Source organism: Miniopterus schreibersii, assembly GCF_964146895.1.
Source record: "Miniopterus schreibersii genome assembly, chromosome: 11".
In the NCBI taxonomy this organism is placed as follows: Eukaryota; Metazoa; Chordata; class Mammalia; order Chiroptera; family Miniopteridae; genus Miniopterus; species Miniopterus schreibersii.
Window position 1 is genome coordinate 44646657 of NC_138111.1, and position 14872 is coordinate 44661528.

The 14872-nt window shown below is 43.0% G+C and overlaps 1 protein-coding gene and 1 pseudogene across 4 annotated transcripts in view; one reads left to right on the forward strand and one right to left on the reverse strand.

Moving 5' to 3' along the window:
* Positions 1-14872, forward strand: part of RCL1 (RNA terminal phosphate cyclase like 1) — a 56428-nt gene that overhangs the window by 20601 nt on the left and 20955 nt on the right. For all 3 annotated transcript variants that reach the window (XR_013999825.1, XR_013999826.1, XM_081151022.1), the window contains exons 4-5: positions 2713-2787; positions 7067-7191. Coding sequence is in view for 1 of the 3 variants with exons in the window: in XM_081151022.1 (XP_081007148.1) it covers positions 2713-2787; positions 7067-7191 (200 nt within the window). In the remaining 2 variants the exon portion in view is untranslated. The remainder of the gene's footprint in view (positions 1-2712; positions 2788-7066; positions 7192-14872) is intronic.
* Positions 10554-10790, reverse strand: LOC308564015 (protein cornichon homolog 4 pseudogene; annotated as a pseudogene). The gene has a single exon. The product of its transcript is annotated as a protein cornichon homolog 4 pseudogene (transcript).

Genomic DNA, 14872 nt, shown 5'->3' on the forward strand with positions numbered 1-14872 from the left:
GTGTTTGGAGAAGCCAGGGAAGGACCCAGGGAATTCGTCTTTGCAGGAGATGATTGAGGCCTGGGTAGGGAGATTCAGCAATGAGAAGTTTCATTGACCTTTGAGAGAGCAGTGTCTTTGGAGCGTAAGGACAGTCACAGGCTGAGTAATGAGCAGGAAAGAGAACTCTGGCAAGTAGGAGATCCAGAAGGTTAGATAGGATGATTCCTGGGGAACTGAGGGAACTATTCCTGGGGAAATAGTTTTTTGAATGAGAGACCTGAGCTTGCTTGTAGGCTGAGGAGATGCTGTAACATAGAAGGAAAGAATGAAAGGGCTGGGGGATTTAACAAGGGCAACTCCTGCAGAAGGCCAGAGGGGATGAGCATGGAAAGCAGAAGTGGTGGGATGAGCCCTATAAGTGGGTAGGGATGTTTTCCCCCTTCAGAGGCAAAAGGATAGAAATTGGGGGAGAAATGTTGAGGAGAAGCAGAGTTCCAGGATGTTTCCTCTGAAGCTCAGTGATTTGGCACCAGAACCCGCAATAGGTATTTACTGGTGCCAGCATCCTCGTCATGTGGTGAGTGAAGATTCCATTCTTTTCCATTACCGTCCTGGAAGGGGAATGAAGTACATTCAAGTCTGCTGTGCACTGGGCACTGTACTAATAGATAAAATATATCCTTATTTATTTAATTCTTGTATAAACCCTGTGAGGTGGGTGTTCTTGTCACTGTTTCAGACAAGGTAATCGAGAGCAGTTTCTTCCCTCTTCTATTTGACATGGACCCGATGACATTTTTACCTGTTGATTGATTGACTGAACTTGTCAGGATGACTAACAGCTTGGCCCTGACTCAGGTTGAACTTCTGTGTTTTCTTCCTAATCACAGAGTGACTGCTCAGTTTCCCTTAAGTAGAACTTGCAGAGCACGCCTCCCCCTCCCCCGAAACTACTGTGCAGAGCCAGAGGAGGCTGGACCATGTCCAGTCCCACCCCTCATTATACACAACAGGAAGCCAAGGCCCTGGGGAGATAGGGAAGCGTAGGTCTCACAGCTAGTAAGAGGCAGAGTGGGATTCAAGCCCACATGTGCTCTTCCAGCCCTCCTTCCACCACACAGAGTCACCTGCCCTTTGTGTCAGATGGAGAGTGATTTAGGAGACAGGACCACACCTAGAGTTATACTTGGGCTTCTGGCTAACCCTCAGAGTAAATCTGACTTCATCCTGTATGACTCCAGGTACAGGTAGGATGAGCCAGAAGAGCTGTTCTGTTTTCTTGCCTTTCATGTCCCCAGGAGAGCTGGTGGCTGCCGAGTTCCAGAGAGTCATGTGGGCAGAGTAACCCACATCCTGTATCCCCTGGTTTTTCCAGAATCTGGCTTGGTCTTCTCCCCAGCTGCCATTAATGCTAGCCTAGACTGAATTCTCCTTGGTGCTGGCAATCCCAAATGCGTATTTGAAGTATTTGAGTGTGTTTGACTTTAATATTTAGGTTGAAATTAGGCAATCTTCAGTGGGTTTTTCTAGTAACCGCTTCTGTGCCACCTGGTCCATTCTCAACATGTTCCTTGGCTTCATAGGTCATTTCTACCTCAGGTTAATTTTGTGATAGCAGAATATTTAGGTGGGGCCTGTTCTCTGCTGTAAAGTCTTACTGGAGTATCACTCTGTTGAATCTTAGCATGTTGGAGTGGGTAGCACCTTGAAGACAAATAGGCTGAGAACCCTTACCTTAGAGACAAGGAAATTCAGACAGTTGGGATTTCCTTGTCTGAGGCCATGCAGCTCACTAGAGGCAGAGCTGAACCAGGACCAGCGCTTTCCCCACACCTTCTGCTCTATTTGCCTGCCTTCACTTCTTCCCGATAGGGTCAGCTCCCACAGTGCTGAGGAATGGCTCTTTTCCCACTGGGAACAAGGAAGGGTGTGATTTTCTTTCCCATGTTGCAGTTAAGGCAGGATTCACGGACTTGTTAGATCAATGTAATTTGAATGTCATCTTTATACTCCCACAAATGAGCAGGAAAGGACCCTAGGCCTCCTATGAGTTAGAATAGGGAGGAGATAGCAGTCATACTTGTCACAACCTTGCCATTAACTGTGCAGTTGTGGGTTTGTGCTGCTTCAGGTAGCTTGAGGTAGTCATTCCCCCACTGCCTTCACTTTCTTGTAGAACAACCACGTCCCCTTTCTCTGCCTGTGTGGTGGGCATCAGCAAGATTCTTAAGTAGCTGTAGAATAATGTTTTTGGTTTGCTTTGGCTTGGGAGTGCCACAAGCTTTAAAGATTAAACAACTGTGTTGGGAAAAGATTAATTAAAAAATTTTTGGTGTTTTTTCCATAGTGTTTGTACCTAAACGAATGAGCAGTTCCCCATGTGTTCTCTGTATGAGCCTGGAAGTTTCTCATGCTTTTTGCATGTGATAATGCAAAAAGTCATGAACTTTTGCATTATCACAAAAAGTTCATGATAATGACTTGCAAGGTAGGTGTAAGTCTCCATGTTGTAAATGAGGAAAGGGGCTCAGAGGAGCTAGTGGCTTATAAAATCTCAGTTTACTCAGGAGAAGAGTCGTCCCATGCCCTGCATTGTAAGCTAGCATTTTTTGTCTTTACCAGACTGCACATCTACCTGGTTGCTATGCCTTCACCTGCTTCATGGATCTTCTTTCCATCTGCTCAAGGTTTAATGAAACCTTTTTTTTTAATTCTGAAATAATTCTACAGGTTGATGTTCTTAGGACAACAGCTCTCCCTCTTTTGAAACAATTTGGAATTGATGGTGAATCACTTGAGCTAAAGGTAAGAATGTGTGAATTGTTGCCTGTACATATTGTGTAAAACATTTCCTTACCAACTCATTGGAAGAGCTGTATGATTGTGTGTGTGTGTGTGTGTGTGAATGTGACATTTAAAGCCACCATTTATGAGAAGACTCACAGGGCATGAACCAAACCTGACAGATTTTGAGCTGAAAGGGACCCTTTAATAATGACAATAGTAGCCAACAGTTATATTGCAATTTTTTTGTGGTAAACATTCTACATGTATTAATTCTTTACTCCTCATAGCAACTGCATTTGTGTCGCTCAGCTAATAAGTAGTGTGGCCAGGATTCTAGCCATAATGCTTCTCTAATCTAATCTCGATCATCTAGATATAACTTATTTCCAGCGCCTTCCAACTTGGATGCCCCTGAGAATTTTCAATATATTCAAAACCTAGTAGAAGTAATGTAAACATTTGATTATTTGCTATTGAAAGGAATTGCATCAAGTTAGTGTGATGACTGGATATCATAAGCTGGTTAGCGTCTCTACTTTTTCAACGGGAAATGACTTCATTTTTAATACAGTCATGCATCACATAATGACATTTTGGTCAAAGACAGACTGCATATATATTGTTGGCCCAATTCGATAATGGAGCTAAAAAATTCTTATCACCCAGTGATGTAACTGTCGTAACATCATAGCACAACACATTACTCACATATTTATGGTGAGGCTGGTGTAAATGAACCCACTGCTCTGCCAGTCATATAAAAGTATAACATACAGTTATGTGCAATACGTATTACTTGATACTGATGGTAAATGTGTTATAGTTTATGTATTTACTATACTATGTTTTTTATCATATTTTACAGTGTACTCTTTCTACTTATAAAAAAAAAAGTTAGCTATAAAACATCACGTTTACCACTCTCTCAATTGCATCATTTTCTCTTGTGCTTGATTGAATCTTGTGTTGTTTTGTTCATCATGGCCCCTAAGTATACAAAATCCACTGTTAACGTTGCCAGCTAAGAGGTCACGTTGAGTGATTGACCTGGAAAGAAAATTAAAAATTGATTAAGGTCTACAAAGGTTGAAAATCAGTGATGGTTATAGCTCACCAGTCAGGCATGTCATATTCCACCATAACTATGATCTTGACGAACAAAAACAAAGTGATGGAAGCTATTCAAGCGTTCGCTTCATTAAAGGCAATGAGACTAACAAAAATTCGAGAAGGGCCTATATCGGACGTGGAGAAACTTAAGACCTAGATTGAAGACCAGACACAGAAGCATATCCCTCTCAGCACTATGAAAATCATGACCAGAGCAAAATGTTTGTTTGTGATGTTGAAAGAAGAGGCTGAACTCCATTATGATGTTGAATTTACTGCTAACTGGGTGGCTTACACGACTTAAGAATGGTTATTCATCACATAATGTGAAATTGAGTGGTGAGTCTGTGAGTGCTGATGCTATATTGTAATTTCTTTGTGGTAAACATCCTACATGTATTAATTCTTCTCATAACTCCATTTGTGTCACTGGAGCTGAAGAATTTTGGGACACTCTAGATAAGCTGATTGTGGAGGAAAATTATGTGCCAGTACAAATACTCAATGTGGATGAAACCTCCCTATTCTGGAAAGAGGTCCCTGAAAGGATGTTCGTCTATAAGGAGGCCAAGTTAATGCCAAATTTCAAGGCTTTTCAGGACAGTCTGGCTTGGGGGCAATGTTTCAGGCTAAAAACTGAAACCTTTTGTGAGCTGGCACAGTGAGAACCCAAAGGCCTTTAGGCATATCAGCAAGCACACACTGCCAGTGTACTACAAGATCAGCAAGAAGTCATGGATGACCCAGGATGCTTTTCCAGGATGCATTCTTGAATTACTGTCAGTGAAATGGAGAAGTACTATTTGGAGAATTGTGTACCTTTTAAGATTTTGCTTATTGTTGACCATGCTTCTGGACATTCTCCTTTTATTGGTGATCTTTATCTCAATATCAAAGTGGTGCTTCTTCCTCCAAACACCACCTCTTTGATTGAAGTAATGGATCAGGGAGTTATGGTAGCCTTTAAGGCTTTCTACCTGAGCAGGACCTTTGCCTGGGCTATTGCTGCAACTGAGGAAGACACTGAGAAGACACTGGTGCAATTCTGGAAGGATTACAATATCCATGACTGCATCAAGAACCTTGCTTGGGCTTGGGGTGATGTCACTAAGGAGTGTATGAATGGCATTTGGAAGAAGACACTCAAGAGGTTTGTCTATAACTTGAAAGGATTTTTCAAGCCTGAGGAGGTTGTAAAAATCAACAAGGCTGTGGTTGAGATGGCAAACAACTTTAACCTGAGTGTGGATAAGGCTCACACTGAGGAACTCTTAGAGGTGGTTCCTGAGAAGTTGACTAATGAGTTGTTGGAACCAGGACAGGAGTGCATAGCTGAAGAAGAGGCAAGAGAAAAGGAAACTGCAGAGGGAAAGAAAATTCACAGTGAAGGGTTTGGCAGAAGCTTTCGCAGAACTCAAAAAGCTCCTTAAAAGGTTTGAAAACATGCCCCCCCGACACTGAAAGGTTTTTATTAGTAGAGAGTAATCTTCATGGTACATTATCGCTTACAAGCAAATCTGTGATGAAAAAAAAGAAATGAACCAAGAAAACCACCATGGACACATTTCCTCCAGGTGAGCCTCAAGCAGGTCCTTCAGGAGGTGTTCCAGAAGACATAGTTATCATGAGATGACAGCTCCATTTGTGTTATTGCCCCTAAAGACCCAGTGGGACAAGATGTGAAGTTGAAAGACAGTGATATTGATGATCCTGATCTTGTGTAGGCCTAGGCTAATGTGTGTGTTTTTGTGTCTTAATTTTTAACAAAAAAGGTAAAAAGAAGAAAAAATTAAAAATAGAAAAAAGCTTACAGAATAAGGATATAAAGAAGGTGCCCGGCCGGGCATGGCTCAGCGGTTGAGCATCGACCTAGGATCCAGGCGATCGAGGTTCGATTCCCCGTCAGGGCACATGCCTGGGTTGTGGGCTTGATCCCCAGTCGGGGGCGTGTAGGAGGCAGCCGATCAATGACAACTCTCCCATCACTGATGTTTCTGTCTCTCTCCCTCTCCTTTGCTCTCTCTGAAATCAATAAAGATATATTTTTAAAAAAAGGAAAATACTTTTGTACAGCTATACACTGTGTTTTAAGCTGTTACTACAAAAGAGTTGGAAATTAAAAATTTATAAAGTAAAAATGTTATAGTAAGCCAAGGTTAATTTATTATTGAAAAAAGAAAATGTTTTAAAATAGCCTAAGTATACAGTGTTTATAAAGTCTATAGTAGTGCATAGTAATGTCCTAGACCTTCATGTTTGCTCACCACTCACTGATTCACACAAAGCAACTTCCAGTTCTGTAAGCTTCAGGGCAAGTGGCTGATAAAGGTATACCAGTATACCATTTTTTATTTATATTGCATTTTTACTGTACCTTTTGTATGTTTAGATATGCTTAGATGTACAAATACTTACCATTGTGTTGCAATTCCCTACAGTATTCAGGACAGTAACATGCTGTGCAGTGTTGTAGCCTAGGAACAATGGACTATATCATATGTAGTAGCCATACCATGTAGGTTTGTGTAAGTACACTCTATGATGTTCACATAGTGGTCCAAATCACCTAACGTATTTCTCAGAACGTATCCCCTGTCATTAAGTGGTGCATGACTGTAATATAGGGTTTTGATAGATCAGTTAATTGTATAGGAGAAAAGGGTTGCCCCAGTTTGGCGTGGCTCAGCAGTTGAGTGTCGACCTAGGATCCAGGCGGTGGGGGTTTGATTCCTGGTCAGGGCACATGCCCGGGTTACGGGCTCGATCCCCAGTTGGGGCCATGCAGGAGGCAGCCGATTAATGACTCTCTCATCATTGATGTTCTGTCTCCTTTCCTCTCTCTGAAATCAATAAAGATATATTAAAAAAAAAAAAAATTTAAAAGAAAAAGAGAGAAAAGTGTTAAGAAATGGGATTAACTCATGAACTAGGCCTCTCATTTTAATGATGAAGACCTACTTGACTTTGGGACACGTTGGCTCTGTGTCTGCTGCTGTTTCTCACACCATGGGGCGTCCTTGCTCATCATGTGCCCTCTTCGAGCTAACATCAGGTACTGCTGACCTTGAAGGGATTGCCAACTTGAATGTGAAAGACCTGTCTCCCTTCTAAGGAAGAGCCCCTTGGTGTAAACCTTACTGGGTTGGGTGTCCGGGTCATCACTCCTTCTTTCTCACCATGTGTGCAGGTTGTTCGACGGGGAATGCCTCCTGGAGGAGGAGGTGAAGTGTTTTTCTCATGTCCCATAAGGAAGGTCCTGAAGCCAATTCAGCTTACTGATCCGGGAAAAATCAAACGAATCAGAGGAATGGCGTATCCTTTGCATTTGGTTCAGATTTCTCATTTTTTTCTCACCTCAGGAAGATAAGAGTGAATCACAAAAACTTTTTCCCAGGGTTATTTACATTTTAGATAACAATCATGGAAAAGCCTTAACAGTGAAATTGTTGGCTGAGATATGATGCTTTATCATCTGCCTTACCATGACTAGATTGATTGATTCATTAATTCTCTTTTTTAGTTAACACTTAAATGGCTCCCATGTATGTAATACTCTCTCTCCTGAGGACTTTGATTTGGGGACCACCAATGCACTTGCAATCTCTCCCACACAAGAGCTCATCTGATGAAGGAAACAAATATGTAAACACATAGTTCTGATACAATGTGTGAAATGATAGGGACATATATGTGTAGTGGGCTGGGGGAGCTAAAAGTAGAGAGTGGCTAATTTTGCGTAGAGGATGTAGAATCTACTGTTTATTAAGTACTTTACTTAATCGATAATTGCTTTATATATTTAACTTATTTTTAAAAACTACTTTATTGAGGTGTGATTGACATCCAAAAGCCTGTACATATTTCATGTATACAACTTGATGAAAATTTGGAAATAAGTGTATGCTTATGGAACAGAGTGCCAAAAAATATGCCCAGTCCTGGCTGGTTTTGCTCAGTGGTTAGAGTGTCGTCCTGTGGACTGAAAGGTCCCGGGTTGGATTCTGGCTAAGGGCACGTACCTTGGTTGCAAGCTCCATCCCTGGCCCTGGTCAAGGGGACTTCAGGGGACAACCAATCGATGTGTTTCTCTCACATCGATGTTTCTCTGTCTTCCACTCTCTCTGAAAAAGTAATGGAAAAAATACTTCGGGTGAGGATTAAAAAATAAATTTTAAAAAAGTCTTAAAAAAATGTCCATTGCCTCTAAAAGTTTCCTCTTGTCCTCTTTATTTTTAATTAATTATTTATTTATTTTTGGAGAACACTTAAGATCCATCCTCTTAGCAAATTTTTAAGTACAGCACACAATTCTTAGTATATAGAAATGCAACTGATTTTTGTATGTTGACTTTGTATCCTGCAACTTTATTGAATTTATTTTTTAGGTCTAGTGGTTTTTTGATGTGAGATCTTAGGGTTTTCTATATATAAAATTAATTTGCAAACAGACAGTTTTACTTTATAGTTTTGATGCCTTTTATTTATTTCTCTTGCCTAATTGCTCTGGTTAGGATTTGCAGTACTTTGTTGAATAGAAGTGAGAGAGGGCATCCTTGCCTTGTTTCAGTTCTTAGAGGAGAAGTTTTCAGTTTTTCACCACTGAATGTGATGTTAGCTGTTCCATCTATGATCTTGATTGGGTTGATGTAAGCTCCTTCTGTGTTTAATTTGTGGAGAATTTTTATCATGCAAGAATGTTGAATTTTGTCAAATGCCTTTTCTGTATCTGTTGAGACGATCATGTGATTTTTATCCTTCAACCTGTTAGGTAGTGTGTCTCATTGGTTGATTTGTCCTGTTGAACCAACCTTGTATCCCAGGGATAAATCCCACTTGGTCATGGTATATGATCCTTGTATTCTGCTATTAAATTTGGGTTGCTAATGCTTTGTTGAGGATGGTTGCATCCATATTCATCAGGGTTATTGGCCTGTAGTTATCTTGTAGTGTTTTTGTCTGGCTTTGGTATCAGGGTGAGGTTGGCCTCATAAAATGAGTTCAGAAGTGTTCCCTTTTTAATGTTTTGGAAGTTTAAGGATTGGTATTAATTCTTTAGATGTTTGGTGGAATTTGCCAGTGAAGCAATCTGGTCCTGGGCTTTTGTTGTTGTTAGGAGGTTTTTGATTACTGATTCAATCTGGTACATGTTACTGTTCTGTTGGCTCTCTATTCTTGATTATCTTGGTGTAGCAGGTTGTGTGTTTCTAGGAATTTATCCATTTCTCTAGGTTGTTTGTTTATTTAAATATATCTTTATTTATCTCAGAGAGAGGAAAGGAGAGGGAGAGAGAGAGAAATAGAAATATCAATGATGTGAGAGTCGTTATTGATTGGCTGCCTCCTGCACACTCCCAACTGGGGATCGAGCCCGCAACCTGGGTATGTGCTCTGACCGGGAATTGAACCCTGATCGCCTGGATCCTAGGTCAACACTCAGCCGCTGAGCCATGCCCGGCTGGGCATGTTTGATATTTTTTGTCTACTCTCTTTTGATTACTGTTTGCACGGAATATCTCTTTCCCTTCACTTTGCTCTACATGTTCTTAGATCTGAAGTGAGTCTTATAGATAGCATATAGTTGGGTCTTGTTGTTTTATCCATTCAGCTACTTTTTGTCTTTGATTGGGAAGTTTAATCTATTTACATTTATATACTTTATTTTTAAGCCTCCAAGTTACTCAGTTTACTTACATCCTGTTTTGTAAATGGGAAACTGAGGCTTCAAAGGCTTAAGGAATTTGCTCCCAAGTCACACTGCTCATAATGGGAAAGCTGGGGTTTGAACCCCATCTCTCTGACTCTACAGCCCTGGCTTTTAACCTCTGCTTTTTCCTATAGAAAAAAACAGGACATTTGGACTGAGCCTTGAAGAATAGGGGCTTGTCAAGTGGAGCAAGGAAGGAAAAGTGCTTCAGACAGAGAAGTAGGCCTGAGTAGAGGTAACAAGTGCAGAGTGGTTCTGGGGAGCAGCAAGCAGTGTGTGACCCTAGTGCAGGTCAGCCAGTGGTGTTTGGCAGTAGAAGGTGGGAGACGAAAGGGACAGGAGCCAGTGAAGGTGGAAGGTCATGCTCAGGCATTTGTTCTTATTCCAAAGTCAGCATTTTTCTTCTGTAGAATGAATTTGCATATTAGGACAACCCTGGTGGAACTGAAAGCACTTTTGGTACATGATAGAAATTTTGGAAGGTACAAGTTTTGAAAAAAATTACCTAATGATGAGCACTTGGAGGGAAAGAGAATTATTGTGCCCTAAAGAGAAACAGTGAGGGTAATGGCAGTGGCTCGAGGACAGGTGAGGGCTCCTAATTTATAAGACCCTAGAGGCAGGATGAATAGGACACGATGATTACCTGCATCTGTAACAGAGGAACAGGGTGTCATGAGGATGATTTTGATGGTTCTCACTTAGGCACCTGGGTGGAGAGGTTTGTTCTGATAGTGGCTACAAACGTGGGGTGATGTGTGGTAGGTTGGGGGAAGTGAAGAAAAGTTCAGGGTTTTTTTGTTTTGTTTTTTGAATACTTTATATGGTAAAAATACAGCAAAAATGTTTTTTGTTCAAAGAAGAAAAATTATACTGCTCTGGTTATGGTTCTAAGGGTGATGTAAATAGTCTCTGGCTCCACAACTGTACACTGTAGTGTAGATTGACTTCACCCATGGCTTCTCCAGCGTCAGTCATTTGTCAAAGCTAAAATCATGCTATAAAGATACATGAAGAAACAGAGCAAGTGGAAACCACACTTGATCATGGCTTCTTTCATGTGTGACTTCAGCTGCCCTCGATTGTGTATTTCTGTTGCATCAAACACTTCCATGTTACCACTTGGCATCGTAATGAACCTACATATAGTCCAAGTGGCAACAGGCAGGTTGAGAAGGAAGATGAACCAGTACAATGAAACGAGCATTGATGCAGTGTCAGTGGTGTGGCCATCAATCTGGAATTACCCACTGATCACATTGTCTTCATTACCTGCCCAGCCAGCTACACCTTTCAAAAGAGCTCCACAGAAGCAGGAGTCTTTCTGTTTCTTCGTAGTTGTACCCAGTGCCGACAGACATCAGTGACAGAGCCCCAGCGGGAAGCTCCCTGCAGCCACTGCACACATGTGTTTGCAAAGTTGGGAACCGATACGTTCAGCTTTAATTAATGTCAGGGTTGAGGGTCCTTCAAGATGGTTACAGGGACACAGGTCTAGAAAGGAAGTTAGAAATGTATGTCTGTAACTTAAGGGCAAGGTGAGGTCTAGAAATGAATGATTTGGAGTCAGCTACTCTGGAATCAAAGAAAGGAGGGTGGAACCCTGAGGGGCCACTAAGGCTTGACAGTAAAAGCTAAGGAAGTGCTCCCAGGAAGGGAGACTGGAAAGTCAGAGATGGGAGGAGAATAAAGAACCTGTGGCTTTTGGAAGCCCCGGGGCAGTGCCCGAAAGAGCTCAGAGGAGTCAGCAGTAGAATGGGGAATAGCTGAGGTACTCACAGCAGGCTGCCATTGATGCCCTGGGAGGAGCTCTTTCTAGACGGTGGTGGAGACAGAGACCAGATAGTCAGTTCTGGGGAGTGGAGTGACTGGGAGGGAAATGATGAAGTGTGGAGGCCATGCTTTCAAGAATCTTGACAGCGAAGAGAAGTAGGAAGAAACATAAGGTGGTAACAAAAAGAAGTGATAAAATTTCCTCCTTAAAAAAATGGTGGTAATGATTTGGGTATTTCTGTAGGCTGGGTAAAGTAGATTTAAGTAAGAGAGAGGGTGTGTGATGAAGCAGTGTAACAGGGCGATTAAGGTACAAGAGCTGGAATCAGACAGGTGTGGGTGCTGACCCTGGCTTTGCCACTCACCGATGGTAGGATTTTGGCCCCAAGCCTTGTTGACTCACTTATTGAGCCTATTATACCTACTGTACCCGCAGTGAAGGTTCAGTGAGGTCATAGATGTATAGAACAAGGCACTAGACTTGTATATAAGTAAGCATTCAGTAAATGGCAGCTGCTATAATTTTTATTATTGTTTGAGAAAGGATGAATTGAGAATCGCAGGCATGTGGTAAGGATGGCTCTAGATTGATTTGTCTGGAGGTGAGTGGAAGGAAGTTGGGAGGAGTTTTCAGTGAGTTAGGATGGGGTCAAGGATAAGGGAATTGGCAGGGCTATGATAAGGGAGTGTGACAGGGTGGTAAAGATGTACTGTCACAGTGGCGCTTGGTGACTAGAGATAAGAAAAAGGCTGCAGGACAGCAGAGCGGGCTTAGCCGAAGCTGGAATCGTGTCATGGTGCCAGCTGCGTGGCTGCATGGCGGCTGCATCCCAAAGCCGTTGGCGGTCTAGGGGAGAAGCAGAGAAAATGGGGCCAGTTTCATCGGGGACAGGTGTGGATTACAGGGTGAGTGAGTAGTGCAGAAGGGTGGGTTATAATGGGCGTTTGTGAGCCTGTCATTGAAGCGATGGTACATTTCTAGGTGCGGATGAGATCTGGGTAAGGGCGGGTGTTGGCCAGGGGGGCTGGATGGGGTTAGCAGATGACTTTTCTGTAAGGAGTTTGACAGAGTGGGGTCGACCAGGATGTCTCCTTCTCAGGGATGGGGTGGGTGCTTAAGAGTCGAAGTTTTGTATTTCTCAGGAGGCTTTAGGGTGGGCTTACTTGGAGGAAAAGAGGTGTGTAGTGGACTAACTTTTCAGAGGTCTTGATTAGCTTGAGCAGTAAGTGGTGAGGCACATGGAATAGGGCAGGCTGCGTATCCATCCGTTGTTGAGATGAAAGATCAAACTTGGTGCTCCCCTGGGTTCTTTGTAAGGATCATCAAGAACAGAGGAATTTATAGCAAAGCTTCTCTGGATTATAGTCTGTTGTCTGCATGGCTCTCTTGGGTCCACCTGGGGCCCACACTCTTGTATGTGTGAGGAGAAAGTGGGCAGGTTGGGGAGAAATAGTTCCTGTCCTGGGAGCCCCCAGGAGGATGGATAGTTAAATTGACTTCACTGTTGCCAAAAAATGCTGCAGTTAATGAAATTCTATACACTTCAGGTCTATTTCAGTTTTTTTCTGATATTTGTCTCCTACTGTGGCAGTTAACTCTGCTTGGAATCCATTCTCTAGTCTGGAAATGTGATTTCCGGAATGTGCTGTGTGTTTTGACACAGTCTTGTGGTAACAACATGGGTTTCATGGAGGCTCACACTGGGGTCCTGCCTGGTATTCTCTCTACTGGGTGTGCGAAAGCCTCATGAGTAGGCCTTTGATGTCCTGGGAAAGGGGTGAGCATCCTGGGTTGTGCAGAGAACATGAAAGCTGAAAGCTGTGGCGCCCCAGGCACCTGGGGTTGACTTTGTTCCTCCCTGACTTCTCTCTACAGAATCTGAGCCAGAGAGAAACTGGTGAGGGCCCAAACCCCTCCCCTTGCTTGAGGCAGGGGCTGTGACCCCTGAGTCCTCCTCAGTCTTCCTCTTAACTCCCTGGGAAAGTCAGAAGCAGCACCCTTGCTTAGATCCCTGCCTGCAAACCAAACATTCCAGCTGCTGGTCTGCAGAGCAGCCCATTTCAAACACCTCCGAGGAATGTGGGTTTGAATTGAGATCACCTTCTTGGCCAGTATTGGAGCCTGGGAAGAAAAGAGCTGCCTTTGGAAAAACTTTTAGCTGGGTTTGGGGTTTTTGCTTACAAGGCTGGTTGGATGTTGAGCTGAGCTTGAAGGTTATGTTCCCCACAGGAGGGCTCAAGTTGGAAGAACTAGTCCCATCTCATCTGTGCATTTGTGGTTTTAATGAGCTACCACCCAAAGTGCATCTTTTCCCTTTCTGATTGACTGGCCAGGGCCTGGGAGGGAGCTGGTGTTGGTTCCTGCCAGCAGCTGTGACTAGACAGTGGGTGTGGTTACAGTTTATTTAATGCCACCCACTCTCATCCCCCCACCCCCACCCCCCCGCCTGATGTGGGACAAGAGAGAAGGGAGCATTGTGATTCAGTTTTATAGTGGTGGTCTGGTAGCTCATGATCTGGTACATAAGAGTTAAAGGAATAAACTGGCATAGACGCAAGAGTTGGGTGTGAGTTGGAATTTGTGGGACAATCTGGTTTTCTTTCTCTGACTATAGGGCAGGTACCTAGAGAATCAATCTTTCTCTCTCTCCACCTGTGCGCGCGCGCGCACACACACACACACACACACACACACGTGTGCATGCACACTCCTGACCTGCAATCCTGGGGAGGGTGAAGGGTGGGAGTTCATATGGACTATAGCTATGAACTTGTCTCTCTTGGATGTGAGTTTTTAATATGATATTCATGAATGAGTTAGGACATTGATAAACCCCAATTATCTGTCATAGTGTGTGTTCATGTGTTTCTTGAGAGTGTCATACCTTTCATCAGGTTCTTAGAGGACTCTCTGAGAACTTCTTTGAGATTTGAATCTTGGACTAGGAAATGGTGAGAAAAGCAGTAGTTGACATATATTGGGTTCCGACCATTTACCAGGCACCACTAATTGCGTTACACGCATTATTTCATTTGAGCCTCCAAACCCTGTGGGAAGAGCATTATGATTACCCTTCTCCTACTGATGAGGAAGTAAAGGCACAGAGAATAACACATTGTTTGTATGATGCTGTTTGCTGGAGCTCGGACTCTAGCAGTCTGTTTCTAGAACCTTATCTGTTCCTTGGTGTAGGGTCTCCGTGCCAAGCCAGGTGGCTCCATAGTGACTGGGATGTGGCCAGTTTAAAGCTCCTTTCCCTTCATTGTACTGCCTTAATCCTAGCATAGATTTCCACTGGCCCTGAACTGGCACTGTTACTTCACTGGTTTCCACATCTCTGGAGGGGCGGGGGAAGAGGTCGTCTTTGGGAAGTGGATCTGTTTAATTTTGAATCTTGGTTCTGTGACCCATTTGTCCTCATTGTAAGCCCTAGAACTGGGGATCCATAGCCCTTGCCAATGGGTTATCATGAACATAAAGTAAGTTGATAATGTACCTAGAATCTTGGGAACCAC